The following is a 21,811-nucleotide window of genomic DNA, read 5'->3' on the forward strand; positions in this document are numbered from 1 at the left end:
AGCTCCCCCCAGAACAATTCCTGTCGAGGCATTGGTTTTTATTATTGGAAATCAGGGGCTTTAAAACTCTGACAGGACACTGGGAGCATTCCCACTAGATCAGTCTTCAGGAGGTGCTGTGAAACTGGCGAACGTTTCTGGGACGTTCTTCTCAACCCTGCTTCCTCCTCATATCTCTCCAAACTACCTTCTCCTCTCCTCAATACAGCGCTGAATTTGTGTCCACACACAGTCAATGACACATTCAGAAAGTAAACAGCAGAATTATTGCCACCAAGAGGCAAAAAAAGTGTCATGTTTATTGGGTGACCAATAATACACTGGCTGGGTCACCAATGATAGATAGGCACATATAGAAAGGGAAAATGATGTATTCGTGTCTTATCCTTAATTTTAGCATTTAAAATATTACTTATTGTTGTATGATGATTTTAGGCTCCAGGAAGATTGTTATTGGCTCCAGGAAGATTGCTATTGACTAATGTTTTCAGTTAAATAACATTACACTGTCACTTTTGTAGGTCCAAACTGCTGGACACCCACAACTTTGGAAGTCCAATCCAACACATACACTCACATGAATGGAAGAAGGACATGGAAGTTTTACGTCGGAATGAAAGGTATGAGATTAGAAAGAGAACAATGAACATTTTTTTTAAGAACTGAGACCTTCTCATTTCAGATGGTCTTTTCTCTCTTTTCCTTGTTTTGACAGAAAATAATCAGCCAGCACACGTAGTAGTCATCTAAGTGCTCATTTGTTAACACGAGCATAAAGTAATAAGAACATATATCGATACTTAATATATGATACAATTATAATATAAAATAATAATCACATAAAATTAAAATGCACTCGATCCTCAATCACAGCTGAAAAAGAGGCTCTGGTTTCTGGTTTCCACAAGCTGAACCCGAAACCTGGGCGGCCACGACGAGGCTCACCTGTGGCAAACGTCCCAGTCAGGGGCTCCGACTGTCCTTCGTCGTAGACGGAGAAGATGGCCACAGTGTACTCCGTGAGCGGTGTCAGGCCTTTCAGAGGGAACGTGGTGACAGGATCCACCTCCACCTGCAAAGCGAGCGGGCATGACAACTGAATCTGAGACGCTCTGACGGCACGAATCACTACTGTTGTCTGCTGTTCACCTGGCCGACAGCAGAGCTATCAACACTGCAAGGCAAGTCACGGAGTCATAGAAACGGCTAGTTCATACACACATCTCTTAGTCACGCCTCAAAGAGACCACCTATCAGCTAATTCTCGGGATGACTTTGCAGTCAGTCTTATTTCCACTCGTTACAGGTATAAAGTGAAGACAGCTAAACCAGCGTGTGTGCCAGTTCCAGCCAGATCTGTGGGAGCTGCTGGGTTCTGGCCTCACTGCCTGGGCCAGTCAGCTCTCCAACTCTGTGACACATGGTCATTCCTGAACGAGCACACGCCAGCAATGGCACGGAGGAATCAGGAATGTCGATACTAGAGAAAATGCAAATGCTTGAAATAGTCTACCTTCTACAGAAGGACACATTTGGAGGAAACAAGCATAAAAGATGAAGTTCTGAGGATAAGGCCCAGGGTGTCAGAAAAGGGAGGGGTTAGAGAAGCAAACAGGACAGCCCAGAATGAATCTTGGTCAAGGAAACCACCAGGTGAGAAGAGACGGGGCAGGAGCCACCAGGTGACAGGAGACAGGCAGTGGCCACCAGGTGAGAGAAGGCAAGGCAGGAACTCCGAGACCAGGCCCTGACGGAAGCCACCTCCCAGGCAAGGGAAAAGCAGATGCGGCCTTCTCTCAGAGGGCTGGGTGTTGGGCCGCGGGCGGCACCTTCAGGGTGTGCTGCAGGCCAGGTGCGTGTTGCTGGCACCAGAGGACTTGGGCACAGTCTCCAGGAGCCTCACAAGCACTTATAATGGCTTATTTTGAAACACCCATCTCTGAAGATGCCCTGGAACATGGCAGGGATGATTACATTCACCTGAAACAGCCTCTGCCAAACCATCCACTTCAAACGTTTTCGAGAGACGTTTTGGAGCCATGACCATAGCACCACCAGTGACTAATCTTGATGCCACCTGAGGTTAAGAGGAAGGCCACTAACATACTACAGGTGCCTGCTCATGGCAGGCAAAATGACCTTTACCAAAACATAAAGTGTCACGTCCCTGCATAAACTTTCACAGGCCATCTCCCGCCCTGCAGGTCAAAGCCATGCGCCAAGCCCCCTTCTTAGTCACACGTCATCTGGGGCATGACCCTTCCTTTCAGCGCCCATGGCCTGCTGGGATCCAACCACCATGGCCTCTCAGCTCCTTGCTTTCCCACCTCAGGGACTTTGTGCATGCAGCCCCTTCTTTCTGGGAGGTTATCCCCTAGCTTTTGTCAGCATCAGGCCTTTTTCACCTGTCAGGATGCTGCTTAAATATCTTCCACAGAGCGGCTGTCTCTTTCCACCCTTCTTCTCACTGATAAGTAGGGCGGTTCTCTAGTGCTGCCCTTGTGGTGTCCTCCCTGGCACCCATGCCAGCCTGAAGCTATTTCGTCTTCACCTCGGTGTGTGCTGTTGACCTCCCGCAGAGGGTAAACCCCTTGAGGCAGCCCGTCTTAGCTTCTTCACCACTGTCCATTGAGTTGTATTTTTTGAGCAAACAGAACAAGTAGAAGAGGATAGAGGCTACACAGTCTTTCAAAAGAGATGGCGCATCTGGACCCAGTGCTGATCCAGAAACTACACGCATCGCCAAGAAGCCAACTGCAGGTCAAAGGAGAGCACCAACCCTGGAAAAGGAGTCTCTAGTTCACCCCATGGGGCCCTGAACTGCACCGTGGGGAGGGCTAACCAGCCCCCACCCTTCAGCCACTCTGGTTGGAGCGACACACACAGGAGTGAGGTCATCCTGGAAATCCAGCCCAGTCCTGCACCCAGACAAGGCGAGAGTCACCCCAGTCGACCCATGGGTCAGACACAAGCTGTCCCGCTGAGCTCTGCCCAGGCTGCATTACACACAAGCCACCTTTTAAGCCAGAGTGTTGGTCACACAGCAACAGTCAGCCGGCAATGCGCCATCTCTCTCCAAGTTGGGGCGGACAACGCTTTAGGTCACTCTTCGCACTTAGTGTCTATTCCAGTCGGGTTCCTGTCCACACTCCACGTGCATTAACTCACTTAATCCTCACCACGATCCCCTAGGGAAGATAATTATTACCCCCCCATTGGAACATGGAAAAAACAAGATTTCAAAAAGTTAGAGAACATGCCCAAGGGGAAACCATCTAAACTCAAAACAGGTGTTTCCGATGTGAAATCCTATTTCACATCGCGGGAGCACTGACTGGGAAAGACTTGGAAACACTATTCAAACCCTATTCAAAGGATGGCTTCGTTACTTAAATTCCCAGAAAACATGAATCCACATGTCAAATGTGAGTTCAAGACATACTTTCCTAAATGATGCCTACAGATTGCTCTCTGTGTTTTGAAATGTCGCAGCTAAGAGGTTCTGATGCCAACGGAGTGTCAGGGACTTGATCACCACTGTCTGCCTGGCAGCGTGCCCCTCGCCTTCCCACCAGACCCCTGCCCTATTATAACTGCTCTCCAGTGAAAAACCAGAGGCCCAGACAATGTAACTGACTTGCCCCGAGCCATAAGATGACTAACCGAAATGTCTAGCTCGGCCTTGACTTTGTTTCTAAGTCTGAAATCTGTGAAAAAGAATTTTGCAAAGATATCAAACATACACAAAAGCATTTAAAATCTAATTTTGGGTACACCAGGACACTAAAAGGGAAAAAAGTATGTGTAGCTATTAAAAAGGATCGAGTTTACTTATTAAAGCATTTTCTTTGATGCTGAATAGAGTATATTTTATATGATTTCAACATTATCATGTTATTGCATCAAATGAAGACCCTTAGGTATGATTTATTTTATTCTATTCTTTATTTCTATTCATTAAAATCTCATGTTTTAAACTATTCATCCTGGAGTTGATTCTCTTGGCAATACTTTTAAGATGAAAAATCGAAGAAATGGTAACAGATGACCATGACCTCATGTTATGCAACTACTTCTGAGACTAATGTTCAGTCTAGCCGAATGCTTTGCTTCAGCTCAACCTTGGACAGGATGAGGAAGGGACCCTGATAAGGAACGAGGGACTCGGGGTCCGCTCTGGACGCCGCTGAGTCATCGTTGCTGGGAACCGGCTTCTGGGAGCCCCCAAACCGGCCTTCGTGTTGATAAACCCAACTGCAGCACTCAGCTCTACCCCAAATGCGTGCACTTTCCAGGTCTTTCCCAGTCAGTGCTCCCGTGATGGCTGTCCTAGCTGGACAAGTCACCTGGCTCTGTAGGGACCGTGCGAGGACTCTGGAGAGGCCTCGGACGGTGCCTGGCTCATGGGGATCTCAAAGGTGTAGCTGCCGTCACCACCGCCACCGTCCCCACCAGCGCCAGGCACGTGGGTTTAACTGCCTCATTTTTCTTCCTCAGTCTCCAAAAGGTTGGCGAGAGGATAATGCAAACAAGACACAGGGAGAGGAAGGGGAGGTAAGGAAGGAAAAAGGGAGGAAGTGGAGGTGAGGGAGGAAGGAGGGGGAAGGGAAGTTGAGGGAGGAAGGAGGGAAGAGGTGAGGGAAAAGGAAGGAGGAAGGCAAGGAGGAAGGAAGGGGAAGTGAGGGAGGAAAGACGGAGGAAGGAGAGAGGAAGGGGAGGTGCGAGAAGGGAGGGGGGAGGAAGAGAGGTGTGGAAGGAAGAAGGGAGGAAGGAAGGAGGAAAGGGAGGCAGGGGAGGCAGGGGAGGAAGGACGGAGGACAGGGATGTGAGGGCAGAAGGGGAGTGAGAGGAAATACTCGTGGGCTGGGGCCCAAGCAAAAGCTTCAACAACCAATATGTCACATCCTGTGTCGACTTTAGATGGACATTTTAAAGTTCATTCCAGAATGTTTTGAGTATTTTCTCCAACTGCCGTGTTGTCTATAAATAGAAGCTTAAATCAAAATCTCGTAGAAATACTCACTCTTAAAATAGCACTGTCAAAGGAGGTAAAGTAAGACACAGGGGAACCCCAAAGAACCCAGAATTTATTCATTAAAAATTGTGTATTTACTCTTACATGTTTAAGCTTCAGTCATCCTCAAAAGACTCTCCGTCTGATGCAGTGCTGCTATCAAGAGGCTTTTTCCACTGCTCGAGACAGTGTTTGAACTCATCCGTTTGGATGCCTCTGAGTGCTTCTGCCCATTTTTGTCTTAACCCTTCCACATGGGCAAAACGTTTCCCTTTGTGAACTTTTTGCATCCAGGGAAACAAAAAAAAAGTCACTCAGGGTGAGATGGGGTGAGAGTAGGGCACGGGGGTAACGCCTTTTTGGGCAGTGTGGGCAGTTGCGCGCATAAATCACCCATCTTGAAATGGGCAAACGCACTGAAAGACTCTCCAAAACAAACTTACTGAAGCTGAATGCAGCCTCTCTCAACACTCGCTGGGGTTTGCTGATGGACTCCTAGAACGCTCACCTTCCCAGAACAAAGCCAATTAGAAACAGCACATGCTAGCAGCATCCCCAAGACTGAGAAACACTCCAAAAAAGCACACGCACATTACTAACAAATTCATTCGCCTGGGGCTGCCCTTTGAAAAGACAAACAGTGCAAAATACCAGAGGAAGCCACAGCAGCCGCTCTGGTCTGACGTTTTTGTCCCCCACAAATTCACATGTTGATAACCCACTCCCCAGCGCGGTAGTGTTAAGAGTTGGGGCCTCTGGGAGGTGACCTGGTCATGAGGGATCAGTGCCCCTCTAAGAGAAGCCCATGGGAGCTTGTTTGCCTTCCTACCAGATGGGGCCACAGCTAGAAAGTGCCAGCTACCAGGAATGGTCCCTCACCAGATATCGAAACTGCGGGTGTCTGCATCTAGACCACCACCTCCTACCCCCCCAGCTTCCGGAACTGCAACAACACACTTCATTTGCAAATTTCCCAGTCAAGGTGTTTTGTTATAGCTGCCTGAGTAGCCTAGACAGCAGCTATAATTTTATTACATAATTATCTGTATAAATATGGTGAATATACATATGAAAGTTGATCTTCATTTTATTAAAAATTATGACCAAAGGAGGATGCTTTACAATGAGCAGATATTTATTGGTGGATACAGTTGTGTTATTCTGACTGTTCAATAAGTCAATGTTTTTTAATCAGTAAGTTCTGTATAAAAGTAGTAATTGGCCGGGCTCGGTGGCTCAGCCTGTAATCTTAGCACTTTGCGAGGCCGAGGTGAGGGGATTGCCTGAGCCCACGGGTTTGAGATCAGCTCCGGCAACTTGGCAAGACCTCATCTCTACAATAAATCAAAAAATTAGCTGGGCATGGTAGTGCGTACCTGAAGGTCTGGCTACTTGGAAGGCTGAGGTGGAAGGATCGCCGGAGCCCAGCAGACTGACACTGGGGTGGCCATGAGCGTGCCACTGCACTCCAGCCTGGGCGACGGAGTAAGACTGCAACTCAAATGGATGGATGGATAGATAGATAGATAGATAGATAGATAGATAGATAGATAGATAGATAGATAGATAGATGATTGATTGATAGAGAGATAAATAAAAGTAATAATTACTGGCCTCTCTCCAAGAGTCCCAAGTTCTGGCAGCTCTGCATGGATTTCTGCAGGGGTTGAGACAGGCATGGCTTGGATGTACACACCTTCCCTCACATCCATGCCCACCATGCCCTCGCGTCCCTGTCACTAAAGCCCACTGTCCATCTGTCACTGGTCTTGAATTGTCTTTCTCTCAGTAGGGAATTTCTTCTGCAGCCACGTCTCCAGATGAGAAGACAGAACGCGGCCTAAGCCCCCTGAAGTTTCAAGAACAGCGGGTGAGTGCATTTCGTTCAGGTGTTTCTGCTTCCACAGATGCAGTGGCACACGCCAGTCATTCGTCTCACAGGCCTCCTCCCACAGTGCAGCTGCGATCACAACTCTCAGGAAAGTCGCTCATTTACTGCAGGCGGCAAGGGCCATCTGCAGCTCAGAGTTTTTTCTTTCCATCTTTGTCCTGCTCCAGGTTGCTATCTTCAAAGCCACAGCAGCTCGCCCATGGGACCCATCAGGACTATTCACCCTCGAGATTTAGGATGGTTTAAGGAGGATGTTGAATCCTATTTCTATATGTCAGCAAACGTGAACCTACCGTCCAACCGTTACACGACATCTCTTATGAGGGCACGTTCTGCAAAACATTGCTGGGTTGTGATTTCAGGTAAAAGCTTGTCTCTGCATATTAAAGCCCTCGCTTTATTTGGTCTGAAAATAGAAATGACGCGATCCAAGCTATTTTCCTCTTTGTTTTAGCTTTCTGGCTCAAGTTAAGGAAAAATAAAATAAAAATAACCTTGCTATCTTGTTCAAACATATTTCCAAGGAAAGATTTTTCTGAAAGTATTTGTCACTGCATGAAGATACTATATCTTCATGGGTTTTATCAAGTACCATGTGAATAGTCTGCCTGAACACACGGAGCCCTACTCCGGCTCCCGGCAGTCCCGGCTTCCCGGCCCGGGCACCAGGCACGTAGGGAGGAAGCTGGGGGGCAAGACTGGCTCCAGACACTCTCTGGCTACAAACCCAGGACTAACCACGGTCACTTCCCAGCCCCCATTCCCAACCCGCAGAAACCATGAGAGAAAACGAATGATTCGTGTTGCTTTAAGCCACCAGGCTCAGCTCTGCAGCCTTCAGTGGCTGGGTGCCCTCCTGCAAGCCCGTGCCCACTCCGTGGCCCACCTCGTTGATCTCTGTGCCGTCTGCGTTGTTATACACGATCCGGTAGCTGCTGACCCTCCTGGAGGCGGGCTCCCAGGTCAGCCGGGCACTGTTGGAGCCCACGTTGGAGATTCTCAGGTTTCTCGGCGGACTCAGAGGCACTTGGTAGGAAATGGAAGGGAAGGAAAGCAATTAAAATCCCAAGGGACGTACGTGTGAGAAAGACAAGAAACAGTGTCTTCGACTTCTGAACAACTTGCATGTGGAAAGCATCACCTGGATCACCACTTACAGTCCCAAAAAACCAGTAAACTGTCTCATAAAAATCAATAATGCTCTCTATTAACACAGAGCAAGGGCTTCCTTGCAGAGAGTGACTGTTAGGAACAAGCTGCTTAGAAATAAGTAAGACTTAGGTACATTCTTGTGACAGCCAGTGTCAACAAGAGTCCTAACAGATCCAGAGCAAGGACATTGAACCAAGTCTCGGCTGGGACTCTCCTACCACGTGGCAGCACGCCACTTCCCCTGATTCCCCAATCCTATGGAGAGAAGGGTACCTCTGGCATCCACACGGCAGCTATTAGGCATCTCCAACTCAGGTGGCCAGAATGAAGTCACTGTCTCCTGCCATCTTCCCACCACCTACCCGTCACCTCTCCCTCAACCTCTCCTCTGAGCCACGAAAACTCCACGCCTCCCGTGGCTCGGGCCACACACCTGGAAGCCTCCGGTTCCTCTTTCTCTAACACCCTCTTCCAATCCACGGTCAGCTCCCTCCATCGTGTCCAGATCCGACCCCTTCGCTTCTCCCTGTGCTGCCGGCTTGGTAGAAACCACGGCCGTTGGCTAGGGTGCTTGTGGTGGTTCCCCCACTATGCTGCTCTCCCTGGTGCTATGTCCCCTGGAACAGCTACACTCTAGTGGACACCAGACAGTGTCTTTCCTCTGCTCAGACCTCCCTCATGGCTTCCAACGCCCTGAGCACAGCACAGTTCTCTCAAAGATCTGCATGGCCCTCCAAACCGGGACCTCTGCCATCTCGGCGCCCTGTCTCTGACTGCTGGGTCCCTTGTAAACAGAGGCCACTGTGGTGGCGTCCCTCTGCTCTCAAGGCTGTTGCCCCAATATCTGCAGACTGTTTGCTTGATCTTTCTTTCCTGCTTTTCTTCACTGTGATTTTTGGTGTGCAGTATTTCTCCCCCAGTATATTAGGGGCTAGGGTATTTGGTCTAATTTTTTCCCTCTCCTCAACATAGCAAAGACTCAGTAAATATTTATGGAATTAATGAGTCACTATCTTCCCTGAATAAATCACAGTGGCTTTGTGAGACAAATCAAAACAAATACCTCCCTGTTACTTTAAACTTATTTAAAGCAGGATTGGTATTTCTGCAGATTACTGTCAGTTCCATAGTTTTTTTAACTTCTCCAAGGACCCCCTTCTGATTCAATAGAGCAAACATTGTCCACAATTTTGGAGAGCTTCATAAGCTTTTACAAGTTTATTGTCGAAATATTTGTTAACATTTATTGAGAGCTTTCCTTGAGTCTGACATATAGCATATATTATCTCATTAAACCTGACTTTAGAATACAAGGATAGAGTTGCAATTATTGCCATTATACTGATCACCACTTTGCCAAGGTCATATTAGTAGAAGCAGAAGAAGAATTAGAGTTTAACCCAGACAACGGCTGACTATTTTCCAGAGCCCTTAATATCAACCCGTGCAATAATTTCTCTCTTCTCTCTCTCTCTCTCTCTCTCTCTCTCTCTCTCATTCTCTCTCCCTCTGCCTCCCTCTGCCTCTCTCTCACACACACAAACCCCACAGGCCCCAATAGTGCTGAGGGGACCAGCAGAGCAAAAACCCTAAAGACAAACGCTGACAAGAACCATCCACAGCCACAAGGCGTGATGCCTCCTAACCCCAAAAGTCAATTATTACACTAATTCAGTACACGTGGACTCTGTGGCAAGCGCCTATGAGTAAGTGATCCACTTAATTCTTAAGGGGCTAGAGAGAACGTGTAGAAAAGGAACAAGCAGTACAATTAAGTACTATGAACACTTGGCTCTTAATTTTTCTGGAATTCAGCTAAATTTGGTTGTACAGTAGAATAATGTCTAATTTCCTTAGTGCATAAAAATGCCAGTTTCGGGAACAGGAACGTAGGACATCATTTTTAGGAGCTGCTAATGATGGGTAAGAGCTGTACATATTTTAGTAAATACACAGAAACAAGCCTTCTGAGTGAGGGAGATGGGCTGTTGAGAAAAGTTTTTCTTCCAAACGGACAGAGTCCCCAAAATCACTGAAGTCAAATGGCATATTGGGTGCTTTCCAGCATGATTTCGTTCTTTTCCTTTTCTATTTTGGGTTCTCAGGTTTTTTTGCTTTTTTGTTGTTTAATTACACTGGTCTCTCTATGAAGAGCAAGAAAAGCACAACCTTGAATATTTGTCTAAAAAATAAATAAATATAAATGTTATATGTTTATAAGTATATAATAAAATATATAAAATTAAAAATATATAAGAATATAAATATAAAATTCTACTATAAATTTATAAATATAGAATATTGTCCATAATATTAGCTAAATATAGACATCTTCTAAAACCATTATAAATCACCTGCATTTAGTCAGAATTAGTATTGCCCATAAGATTTTTACTCAGCTAAAAGACTACAACAAAAATAGGCTCAGATAAGAAGAACAGCAAAGATTTTTAAAAGCAAAGTCTGTTAATTTTGTTAAGAATGGAAGGCTGAGGCGGAAGGAACGCCGGAACCCAGCAGGTTGAGGCTGCGGTGGCCGGGAGAGGCCACTGCACTCCAGTCTGGGTGACAGAGTGAGACTACAATTAAAAAAAAAAAAAAAGAATGGAAAACAGATACTGAGTGACGGAGTGCGGAGTGCTCTCACACGTGTTTAATCTTCTACCAACCACACGCAGCAAAACTGCTGTTCTGCCTTTTGCAAACTCAAAAATGTGACACACCTTGTCCATAGTCACCCACTGAAGTATGAGTTGAGCTGGGAATTCCTTCTAAGCCCCCGTGAGCCCAGAGTCTGGGCTTTTCCCTCTGGGCTCTGGCCTCACATTTTGACTTAGACCAAGACACAGATGGAATCCTCTAGACGCTGGAGTGCGGATCTAGCATCCTAGCACTCATAACCACCCAAAATAGGAGAAATACACTTCCTTCCCCTAAATAAAGCACACGCGTCTGAAAGTGACAATTAGCTTCTAGATGGGTAGTGCCAGTTCAGAATCCCAACACTATTTTGGTCTCGAGCTGTGGCCTCTCATCTGAACGGCTGCTCTGCTCACGTGTTGTTTCTTGTCCGGTCACAGGGTCGCTGGCCTCTTCTCCAAACATGGCGTAAACCGTGACTGTGTACTCCGTGTTGGGCAACAGCCCACTGAGCTCGATATCTGTGTGGGTCTCTCCGATTTTCATCTGAAAAGAACACGTGCTGTTATAGCCCTTGCCAGTGTGTATTCTTCGTGCTGATCAGAGTGGGACAGCATAAAGGTGAGAGTTTGGGGAATGCGACTGTGCGTCTCCACACAACCCCTCCATCAGGCAGGTTTCAGCCGTCATCTTAAAGCAGCTTGGGTTGCTTTCGATTAGAAACAGACACCCTGGAACCATATCAAAAGGGAAGTATCCACGCCAGCCATGTCGGGATAACTCTTTACATCTGGACAATGGCAATGACAGCTGGAAGAGGCGTGTGGATGGCACGGCCCCAAGAGGTGGTGGGACTGCTCAGCAGTGGTCGAGAGCAGCGGGCCCCTTTCAGGAAGACAGTTTTGCCACAGGCATGGGTTGGGGGCGGGAGGGACCCTCAGGCATTCAATTCTCCTGAGGAGCACACAATCCAGACCCCTCGCACGCACAGTTCATAACAGGTGGGGCTCACGTTCCCAGGAGAGTCTCCCACACCCCTGATCTGACCAGAGGCAGAGCTCCACCCCCTTCCCCATTCCACCGCTCACCTCCTGCTCTGCAGCCGGGTTCCTCACAGGCCACAGACCAGGAGCTGGGACCCCTGCTCCAGAGCACATGAGCGCCAACAAGGGCTCCACAGGCCAGGCCCTACGGGCATCGTCTCCCCCCCCCCCCCCGGCTATTTGCAACCAGGCCTCTAGGACACTAGGCTCTGCTTCGACACTAGGCTCTGCTTCGAGCTGGACTCAGCTGGTCCCCTTGTCCAGCCCACTCAACCAGTGGCCTGTGCAGTGTGATGGCAAGTCCCTTCCGGTATTCAGAAGAGATAAATTCACGGTGGCACCCAACTGGGCAAGTTGCTTTTTGATTTTGGGACTTTTCTGACCCTTGGATTCCGTCAACCTAGCCAACATTCTCAGTTGTGAGTGTGTGACAATCGAGTGACAGTATAGTCCCATGTTTTGGAAGGACGAAAAAAGTCTCCATAGACAGTCTCTGCAAGCATACGACTGCCAGTGTTACTGCCAAGTGAAAATGTTTAATTTTGAAATATCTCAACATATACAACATACAGAAAATAACGTACTACGCCCTATGTACTCACTACTCAAGTTGGATCAATATCAAATTTTTGTCATGTTGACTTTAGATTTTATTTTAAGAAGAACTAGTATATTTGGATAAAACAGAAGCCCTTTCTCATTCGTCCTGTTCTTTCTGCACCTCTGCCCTGGTGTTGACGTATGGGTCTGGCTACTCCACACACCTCTGGATGTGTGTGAATGTGTGTAAACAGCATATGGTCCTGTGTGTTTAACAATGTGCATAACTGGGACCACATCAACACGATCTTTTAAATTTGTGACTTTTCTCTCTGTAAATATCGTGTCAAGATTTTATCCATGTTGATACACAAGGACAGAGCTGGCATTATTAATTCCTATGTGGTATTCTTTTATATAAATACACCACCATTTTCCACTCTTCTATGGATGGGCACGGGAGTTGCTTGTTCCCATGCCCATGTTTTCTTCCGACCAAATCTCTGCATTGGTAGATCTTTGTGAGTTTTACGCATATCTACACATATACCTAAAAAGTAGTACATGTCTTCAACGGATGAAATGCTTCAAAATATTCTCCAAAGCAGCTGTTCCAGTTTACACTCCACCCAGAGTACAGGAGCGACTGCTTTCCACGTGCTAATACACGGTATTACCAGACTTCAAGGGTTCTTTTGCTAATCCATTGGTTATAAACTAGGATCCCTTTACTTTTTTCTCCTCCCAAGTGAGGCTGAGCATCTTTTCAGCACCATCGTTAATACTTCTTGTGCCAGAATAATTCAGGCCAACTCCAAATACAAACAGGAACAGCTGTCTAACCCTTGGAAATAAGAGGACTCACGCCACCAGTGCTCTGTTCTTGATACTCAGACTCCCCATGTTTTCTGTGTCGGTCACCAGAGGCAGGTTTGACACCATGTTGGAGCCCCAGGCTCCACACCACCTCACTTGCTAACCCCACCTGCCTGGTCAACACACTTCCAAGGGCCAGACATATTTCCTCTTCACTCCTTAAGGGTCTGCATTAGAGCTACTGTCCCCCATAAATTAAAAACAAGGACCCAAATCATGTGAAAATCAAAGTTCATCATTTAAAATCGAATAAATTCAAAAATTCACATCAGTGAGAGGTGTTTGTCTCCCTCTCAAACTAATGAGAATAAATTTGATTCAGTGTACATGGAGGAAACAGACACCAACTGCATATCGCAAATCAATTTTAAACATTTCTCTCAACCCTCTGGCAATATCAAGTATCAACTTTAATAGTTTACATACACTTTCAGATCCATTTAGGATTTTATCCTAAGGAAATAAGTGAAAAATCCTGCAAAGACGTATGCTAGGACTATTCATAAAAGTGTCATTTATGCAGCAAAGTATCTAAATGTCCAATAACATAGATTAATTAAACACGACCTCTTCAGACCCACAGTGAAAACTATGAGCGTATAAAGTGACTAAGTGCAATATTCTGTGACATCTTGAAGAGACGGTCTCAATAAATGAAAAGAAAGCAGGCACACAACCACATCCACTTGTGCTAAAAACCCACCGACAAAGACTGTCAACTACACGCTAACCATGGCTGTCGGGGATGGGTGATGACAGGCATCGTTTTTTCTTTTTGCTGATATGAACATTCTAAATTGGACACATTAAGCTTTTCTAGTGAGACATTCTGTGTTAAGGAAGTCAGGGGCTCTAGGACTAAAGCAGAGAGCAAGTGCTCACCTCTTTCTCGTCCCCAGCCAGACCCTCTGTGAGAGGCGCGTAGAGGACCAGGTACCCCGAGGCCCCGGGCACTGCGTCCCACCTGACCCGCATGCTGCTCTCAGTCACGTCGTACAGGTCCAGGTCGGATGCCATGGGCAAGGCAACTGCGGGAGGAAATGCTTCTTAAGGCTCAAGCGTGTGCGAGTGTCCTCGAGAGACGTGGAACAAGACTGGCCGCATTTGAGGGGAAGGGAGAGGGGGACGAGGGCTACTTCTGGGCCCTCCGGACATGGCCCCGACTGTTCTTCCGACCATGGAGTCAAGTTCGGGACGTGGCGTACACTCTGGCTCCAGAACACATGTCCACGGAAGAGCCCACCGCACACCGCGGTGCCGATGTGTCGGCACGTCCTTGGCTTGCAGCTCCAACCCTGACTAGACAGAACCGTCCCTGAGAGAAGTCACGGTCACTCAATCAAGTCTGTGGCCTGAGGAATCAATACGTGCCTCACAGACGGGTGCCAGGATAAACCCAACACTGTGCAGATGGTGGTGGCCACCGTGTCTGGCACACGGGCACACGCACTGTCGACACTGTTACTGATCTCTCAGAGACAGTTTTCAGACTCCTTCGCATCGTGCTGTCCATGAATGCAATTCATGTTGGACATCACTAGCAGAATGGCCAACCTTTTTCTAAGATGACCTCCTCCCATGATTCCCTGAGTAGGTGTGTGTGTAAGTGTGTGTGTTGTGTGTGTGTTATCAGGGACGTGTTACTATAAGCACACCCAGGGAAGGGATGACTCATATCTAGAAGCTTGCTCTTGTTACAATGATAGGAATAAAGACAGATGCCACATAACTTCCCTGGTATTCCGTGGGGCTCCTGTTCCATTTCGACTGACAAACCCAAGCACAGTCTTGGCTCATAATAGGCAGTCACCAAACGTGCGTTGAGCAATGAATGGATGTGTTTTGTGCCTTCATCACACAAGGCTGCTCACCCCTAAACCTACTGGAGGTGGACCACATCCTTCCCAACACGCAGCACCCGCAAAACCACCGCTCTAGCATGGGTCAGGACCACACCGAGCGTGTGAATCCCGTTCAGGATGTCCTCAACACAACCTGAGCGGGCTTCCGCGCAGGAAAGGCCAGCCGAGCGGTGCTTCAGAGCGAGAGGTGGGGTAGAGCCAGTTACGCACGTGTGGTCTCCGCTCCCCGCAGGCCTTCACTGGCAGTGTGGGCGTACACCGCAAAGACCGCTATCTGGTACTCCGTTAGGGACATCAGGCTTCTCAGCACCGTGGAAGACGCACTCCCATCCACCACCACCTGGCGAAGGAGCAGTTGGGGGGGGTGAGATGCCTTAAAGCAGAACTGGAATCAAAAGGCAAAAATATCTCCAGCAAGAACATTCCATCTGATATTTCCTCACTGGGGCCACGTCCTCCTTCCACCTGGCGGTCAACCCTCTGAACTCCTACGTAAAGTGATACCCTTTTATGAACTGTGTCCAGACCCTTTATTGATTCATACTAATGGGAATACTTGGATCACTGCCAGGCTGATTCCCAGCCCTTTCACTCCACCTAATAGCAGCAGAAGTGATATTCTTCCATAGAGCTTTGAGGAGCATTTAAAAGGCTTATTAGTCACAAAAAAGAACTATTGGAAGCACTCTGGTTTTTTTCCTGGTTCAAGTGATTTAAAATTCCACGACCTACTTTTCTAACACTTTAAGAAGTCATAAATCCTGTCATAATACAGAAGAAAATTGTGAAATAGGCTGAGGTCAATCAGAGGGCAGAGTATCAAAAAGAAAGGGAATTTCATCATGTTTTAACATTTTCCTGTGAACTGCGGTGTCTGAGGTAGGAAACGGACAGGATCCCACCATCTGGCGACGCATATTCTCTCCTGTGTTGGCCAAACCATAAAAAATGCAGCCACGGCTGCTTCGCTCCAGCTATTCTGTCGCACTAATCCCTACAAGTGTCCAGGAAGCTCTCGCCCTGGAGGACGCTTCCACCGTGTGACCACATGAGCTGAAACACACAGGCTTCATGAAGGCAGAAAGCTCAGACCACTCCCAAGAGGAAAAAAAACGCACAAATAGCTAAAGGGGTCCTGGCCCAACAACTAGCTATTTATACCTTGTGCTTTCAAATTCATTTTCTTTAGGAAGAAAAATTAGTTGTTAGAAACGCGTGCCTGGCCCCTTCTGAGGGCTATCTGATGGAGAGATGGCAGAACAGCTTGGACATGTGGAAATGTTTTTCAGTCGAGTTATTTACAATATCTGTGACACAATCATCTCCCTCCACATGCATTTCGGTCTTGTTCTCTCCACCACAACAGACAACAGAATGAAAAGAATGGCACAAAACATCATCTCCGTACCTCGTCTGGCTTTCCGCCCCTGGTAGGATAATATACGACTCTGTATTTTTCCACTTTCCCTGGGGCGTGTGTCCAGTTAACCATGAAGCTTCTGGCAGTGACTTCAGAAGTAATCAGCTCTGTAGGTGGCCCAGTGGTGGCCAGGGCTGAGGCTAAAGCGAAGAAACACATCAAATAAAACTCTTCCCCAAAGTTATTTCTTATGAACCTAAGAAATCCCATTAGACAGAAATAAATATTGTTCTTATGGTGCCTCCAAGTTTTCATCTTTAAATAGGCTGGTTCAGTGATTCATTTGTTTACTCAAACACTGAAGCGTCTGCTAGGTACCAGGCGCCATGCTAAGTTCTCTTCACTCCAAAGAACGTTCCTAAAGACATTATGAGTGAATAGTAAAAGCAAACACCGATTAAGCCCATGTGTATCTAAAGGTGCTCTTCTGAGCTCTCTAGAAGCGTTATCTCATTTGACTCAATTCTCCGTAGTTACTACAACTGCTCAGGTTCTGTAGGTGTGGACACCAAGACATAATGAAGCTAGGTGGTCTGACCAAGTGCCCTCACTCAGTAGGGATCAGTATCGAGATTGACATCTGGCTTCTTGATACAGAGCCTGCGTTTTTAAGCAGCAGAAGACACAACCTCTATTCTGATGACTTCAATCCAACAAATGACTGAAAAAGAAAAGAAAAAAAAAGAAAAGGCAACTGACACTGACACATACCAAATGCTCCCATGAGCTAGACATGATGAAAACATCTTACATGTGTTCTACACATGTTACAACCAAGGATTCTGTAAGATTTGGGGCATGTGAAACCTGAGTGCAGAGAGAATGCCATGCATCAGACATGAACTGTGGCCAGGAATGGCATGATGAACTCTGTCATCAGCCACATGCCAAGCGTTTGGGCTCTAATGCGTTTGTTCAGGATTCCACCACTTGGATGCCCAACCTAACCCCAAAAGATCTGGCCCAGGGACAGGGAACCACAGAAGAGAGGATGTGCAGCCACCTAGACCCATTTCATACTCTTGGAGACAATGGAGACAAGAAGCAAAACCAGACTTGTAAGAAGGACGTGGGTGCGACCCAGAACACATCTTCCCACATCGCATCCCTACAACCCAAGTGTAGCCTGCAGACCAGTGATGCTGTAAGATGCCAAGGTTAAAGTCCATGACGGTTTTTGTCCCAGAAGGAGCAGAGGTACTTTATTCCATTGGCGATGACTCACTCAATTTCTGGAAATTATATACAAGACAAGCATAAGAAGACACTGAGAAGTCAAGAGAAGAAGGTTAATTTGATGCATGTATCCCAGGCGTGGTGCTAAAGTATCTGACAATCTAGACACATCAGCCGTTACAGGCAAAAAGAGCCCCAAACAAGCCTGCTTTCTCTGGCCAAAAAAGGAGGAAGTAGTCAGCTTTCCAAGACGTAAAACCACACAGAAAGGGTCCATGGTTCCACCTTCCCACACAGCAGCAAAGGCCACATGGGAAGCCAGAACTTCCCCCTTTCTTGGCTGTAACAGGGTGACCCAACCAACAAGCCCCTACCCTCACCCCAGCCAGGGTGATGTGAGAGAAGGCCAAGCGGGGAGACATTCGTCCCCACCAGGTGGCAGGGACTCCGTCCCCCAGGACAGGAAGCGGCTGCCTGAATTCCGAACCCCCGTAGGAGGCACCCGGCCCTCCTCGCTCCGTGATGGTGCTAGAGGAGACCCCGTGGCGAGGCAGGACTTTCACCACTGTCCGGCAGTGAGGACGCCTCTCACAGTAGTGTGGGTGGAGGCCAAGTGGGGACAGCAGGGCGGGACTAGTGTTCTTCAGCAGGGTTGCATTGTGGAAGTCTAGGGAGGAGCCCCTCAGCCCCTGGAGTGTCAAGGGAGACAAATTCGGGAGCCTGGACTTCTCCCCTACCTGGCCAAATGAGGCAGTGCCCCTTCCCCTGCCAGAGTGGTGTTAGGGGAAGCCTGCTAACTGTAAGCACGGCCTCATACAAATGCTTTAGTGCACAAGCAGAGCCGCAAGTCAAAGGAACGGAGAAATTAAAACTTGCAACAAAGAAACGGAAAGTGTTGGCAAAGAAGTAGAAAGCATTAAGAAGAACTAAGTGGAAATGTTAAAGTTAAAAACAGGATAACCAAAACATATTTTTAATTAAACTTAACAGATGGGATTAACAGAAGAATGGAGTCAACAGAGGAAAAAAAATCAGTAAATGTGATAGAGAGAACAATAGAAATGACCTAATTCAAGCAACAGAGAGAAAATAGACTTAAAAAATTAATAGAGCTTAAAGACATGTGAGACTCTAAAGAATATCTAAGTCCCTGAAGGAGAAGAGAAAGAAGTCAGGACTGAAAAAGTACTTGAAAAAATTATGCCTAAAAATTCCCCAAATATGGCATATCATACAAACTACAGATTTGAGAAAATTACTGTACCCCACACAAGACAGGCCCACAGAAATTCACACCAAGACATACCATAGTCAAATGTCTGAAAACTAATCAGAATGAGAGAGAAATGACACCTTACCTCTAGGAGGAAATCAATTTGAATGACAGCAGATTTCTCAGGAGACACCATGAAGGTTCATTCTTTAATTGGTAATTAATGCAATTTTTATCAAAATTTCAACAAGATTTTCATAGAATAAACTCAGCCTGTCATCCCGTGCCTTTGGGAGGCTGAGGTGAGTGGATTGCCTGAGCCCGCGGGTTCGAGACCAACCTGGGCAGCGAGACCTCATCTCTACAATAAATCCAAAAAAAAATCAGCCGGGCGTGGGAGCGCATGCCTGTAATTCCAGCTACTCGGAAAGCTGAGGCGGAAGGATCGCCGGAGCCCAGCAGGTTGAGGCTGCGGTGGCCGGGAGCGGCCGCTGCACTCCAGTCTGGGCAACAGAGTGAGACCCCAACTCAAAAAAAAAAAAAAAAAAAAGAATAATCAAGTGAGAGAACTCAAGTCTACCCCATTTCAAGACTTACTACATAGCGACAGTAAACCAAGGCCGTACAATCCAGCAAGAGGGTTGGACACATAACCAAAAGGAACAGAACAGAGAGCCCAGAAGCAATCCAACACAGTGATGTGCAACTGATCCTTGACAATACCCTGCTTGTAATCCTGAACTGCAGTTCTGCCAAATGTTACTACCATCGGGCAAAACCAGGAAAGAGCCCACACTCTCTATTATTTCTTACATCTGTCTTAGAATGTACAATTATCTCAAAATTTAAAGTTTAGATTGAAAATAGCCATGAGTGTCTAAATGTGGCACTCTGGAGAAAACCATCTGGCAGCTGAAGCGCCCTCCCTTGCCCACGAAGCCTGCCATGGGCTCCCTCTTCGACTCCCGGTGACCCAAGTCTCATGAGAAAAGGAAAACTCAGGAAGCCCACAGGAAAGGCAACAAGAAGACGCACAGTTCACCAGACGCCTGTGCTGCTGACCCCTACCTTTGATCTCGCGGTCCTGCTCCTCCACCCCGGAGCACACAGTCCTGGTCAGGCTCTCCACCACCGTGTGCATGAGGTCGAACTCGGCCACGTTGTAGGCATGGGTGCTGTCGGGCTCCGACGCAATCTCCTGCAGCTCATTCAGGTCCGCGTTCTTCACCCCTTCCAGGGAGGACGACAAGGAGACATGATGTGGGAAAAGGCACCCAGAGGGCCCACACCCACCTCGGTTTCATGGCAGGCCAAGCATCAGCGGCTACTTCTTTGTTATAAATAATGAAAATTTTATTCAAAAACACACGCATGAGGGGGAAGACAGGAAGATGGCGGCCAAGCCAGGCAGACTATGCGGGTCCCAGTGTGAGTGGGTGAGTAAGTGTATGGAAAATTGTGTGTACCTGTCAGGGAGTGAGAGGGTGTGGGAGTGGCTGATGGAGTGAGAGCTCAGGAGCAAGTGGCCTGGAAAAACGGCTGGTGCCACAGCTGCTCAGTTTGGACCCTAGTGATTGCCTGGTTGCAGAAGCCAAGAGCCATTTTTTTTTTGAGTTGGAGTCTCACTCTGTCGCCCAGACTGGAGTGCCGTGGCCGCTCCTGGCCACCGCAGCCTCGACCTGCCGGGCTCCGGCGATCCCTCCACCTCAGCCTTCCAGGTAGCTGGAACTACAGGCGCGTGCTACCACGCCCGGCCCATTTTTGATTTATTGTAGAGATGAGGTCTCGCCAAGTTGCCTAGGCAGGTCTCGAACCCACGGGCTCAAGTAATCCACTCACCTCAGCCTCCCAAAGCCGCGGGATGACAGGCTGAGCCACTGAGCCCAGCTCATTTTTTTTTTTTTTATCAACAAAACCCTTCCTTGGAAGAAGTTGGGAGAGACAAAAGGAGGCTTGTGAGCAAGTGGTCAGGGCTCTTCTGGTGAAGCAGCTGGTGCTGCAACTGCTCTGCTTAGTCCCTAGTACTTCCTGGGTTGCAGAAGCCAAGCACCATTTTTTTTCTTAACTGACAAAAGTTTTCCTGGGAAGAAGCTGTGGGGAGAGACTACCAACTCCAGGCTCTGCTTCACCACAGCAGCAGGAGAGACTGCTGGCTCCAGACTCTGCCTCACCACTGCACATCTGGCCAGACACAGTACCAGGGGCTATGGAGGGAGCCCAGAGGCAGAGCCCCACTGCAGAAGATCTCTAGGACCAGCGGAACTAGTCAGGGGTTGATCATTACCCAGAGGGAATACCCTGAAAGCACAAACTTCAGAGGCACAGGACCAGTGCTGAGTCTCAGGCACGCCACCCCTTGCCCTGATTCAGCTGCAGGACCCAGGGTGTGGCCAGAAAAGGACGAGGAGGACCTCCAAAGAGATCAGTGGTGAGTCCAGAGCTGACCCAACCCCTTCTCCACCCCAGCAATCCTCTGAACAGCAGACCCACACAGCTGGGGTACGACTGAGAGGGACCAACCCAGGCTGAGCCTGGATGTCAACCGCAATAGGAGAACTCCATTCCAGGATAGGCCTGGCTGGGGCATGCCCAAGGAATACAGGCCTGGGGAAGAGACAATCCCGCGCTTCCCCACCAGAGGGGATCCTCCTGACCATACGAGAGTAGAAGGGGAGGACGACAGCCCCACCTACCCCCACTGTCCCTCCTCCTTCCCTGGTCCAAACACTGGGGAGAGAGTGAATGAGGTGGAAGCTCTGCAAGAGACAGGAGAGAAGCAGATGAGAGGAACAATTACAGAACATGCCACAAGAGGGCAGGTTTTGGGTGTTTTTACCTTTTTTTTTTTTTGAGTTGGAGTCTCACTCGGTCACCCAAACTGGAGTGCAGTGGCCGCTTCCGGCCACCGCAGCCTCGACCTGCTGGGCTCTGGTGATCCTTCCACCTCAGCCTTCCAAGTAGCCGGAATTACAGGCATGTGCAAC

At 47.9% G+C, this 21,811-nt stretch overlaps 1 protein-coding gene across 1 annotated transcript in view; it reads right to left on the minus strand.

Annotated features, from left to right (window-relative positions):
* Window positions 1-21,811, minus strand: part of COL14A1 (collagen type XIV alpha 1 chain) — a 197,571-nt gene that overhangs the window by 121,181 nt on the left and 54,579 nt on the right. The window contains exons 8-14 of the mRNA XM_021712073.1: window positions 19,896-20,057; window positions 16,427-16,578; window positions 15,229-15,358; window positions 14,039-14,184; window positions 11,114-11,243; window positions 7,792-7,931; window positions 946-1,072 (exon numbers count right to left, since the gene is read on the minus strand). Coding sequence (XP_021567748.1) covers window positions 946-1,072; window positions 7,792-7,931; window positions 11,114-11,243; window positions 14,039-14,184; window positions 15,229-15,358; window positions 16,427-16,578; window positions 19,896-20,057 — 987 coding nt within the window. The remainder of the gene's footprint in view (window positions 1-945; window positions 1,073-7,791; window positions 7,932-11,113; window positions 11,244-14,038; window positions 14,185-15,228; window positions 15,359-16,426; window positions 16,579-19,895; window positions 20,058-21,811) is intronic.

Source organism: Carlito syrichta, unplaced genomic scaffold, assembly GCF_000164805.1.
Source record: "Carlito syrichta isolate Samal-C Ts95f unplaced genomic scaffold, Tarsius_syrichta-2.0.1 Scaffold303047, whole genome shotgun sequence".
Classification (NCBI taxonomy): domain Eukaryota; kingdom Metazoa; phylum Chordata; class Mammalia; order Primates; family Tarsiidae; genus Carlito; species Carlito syrichta.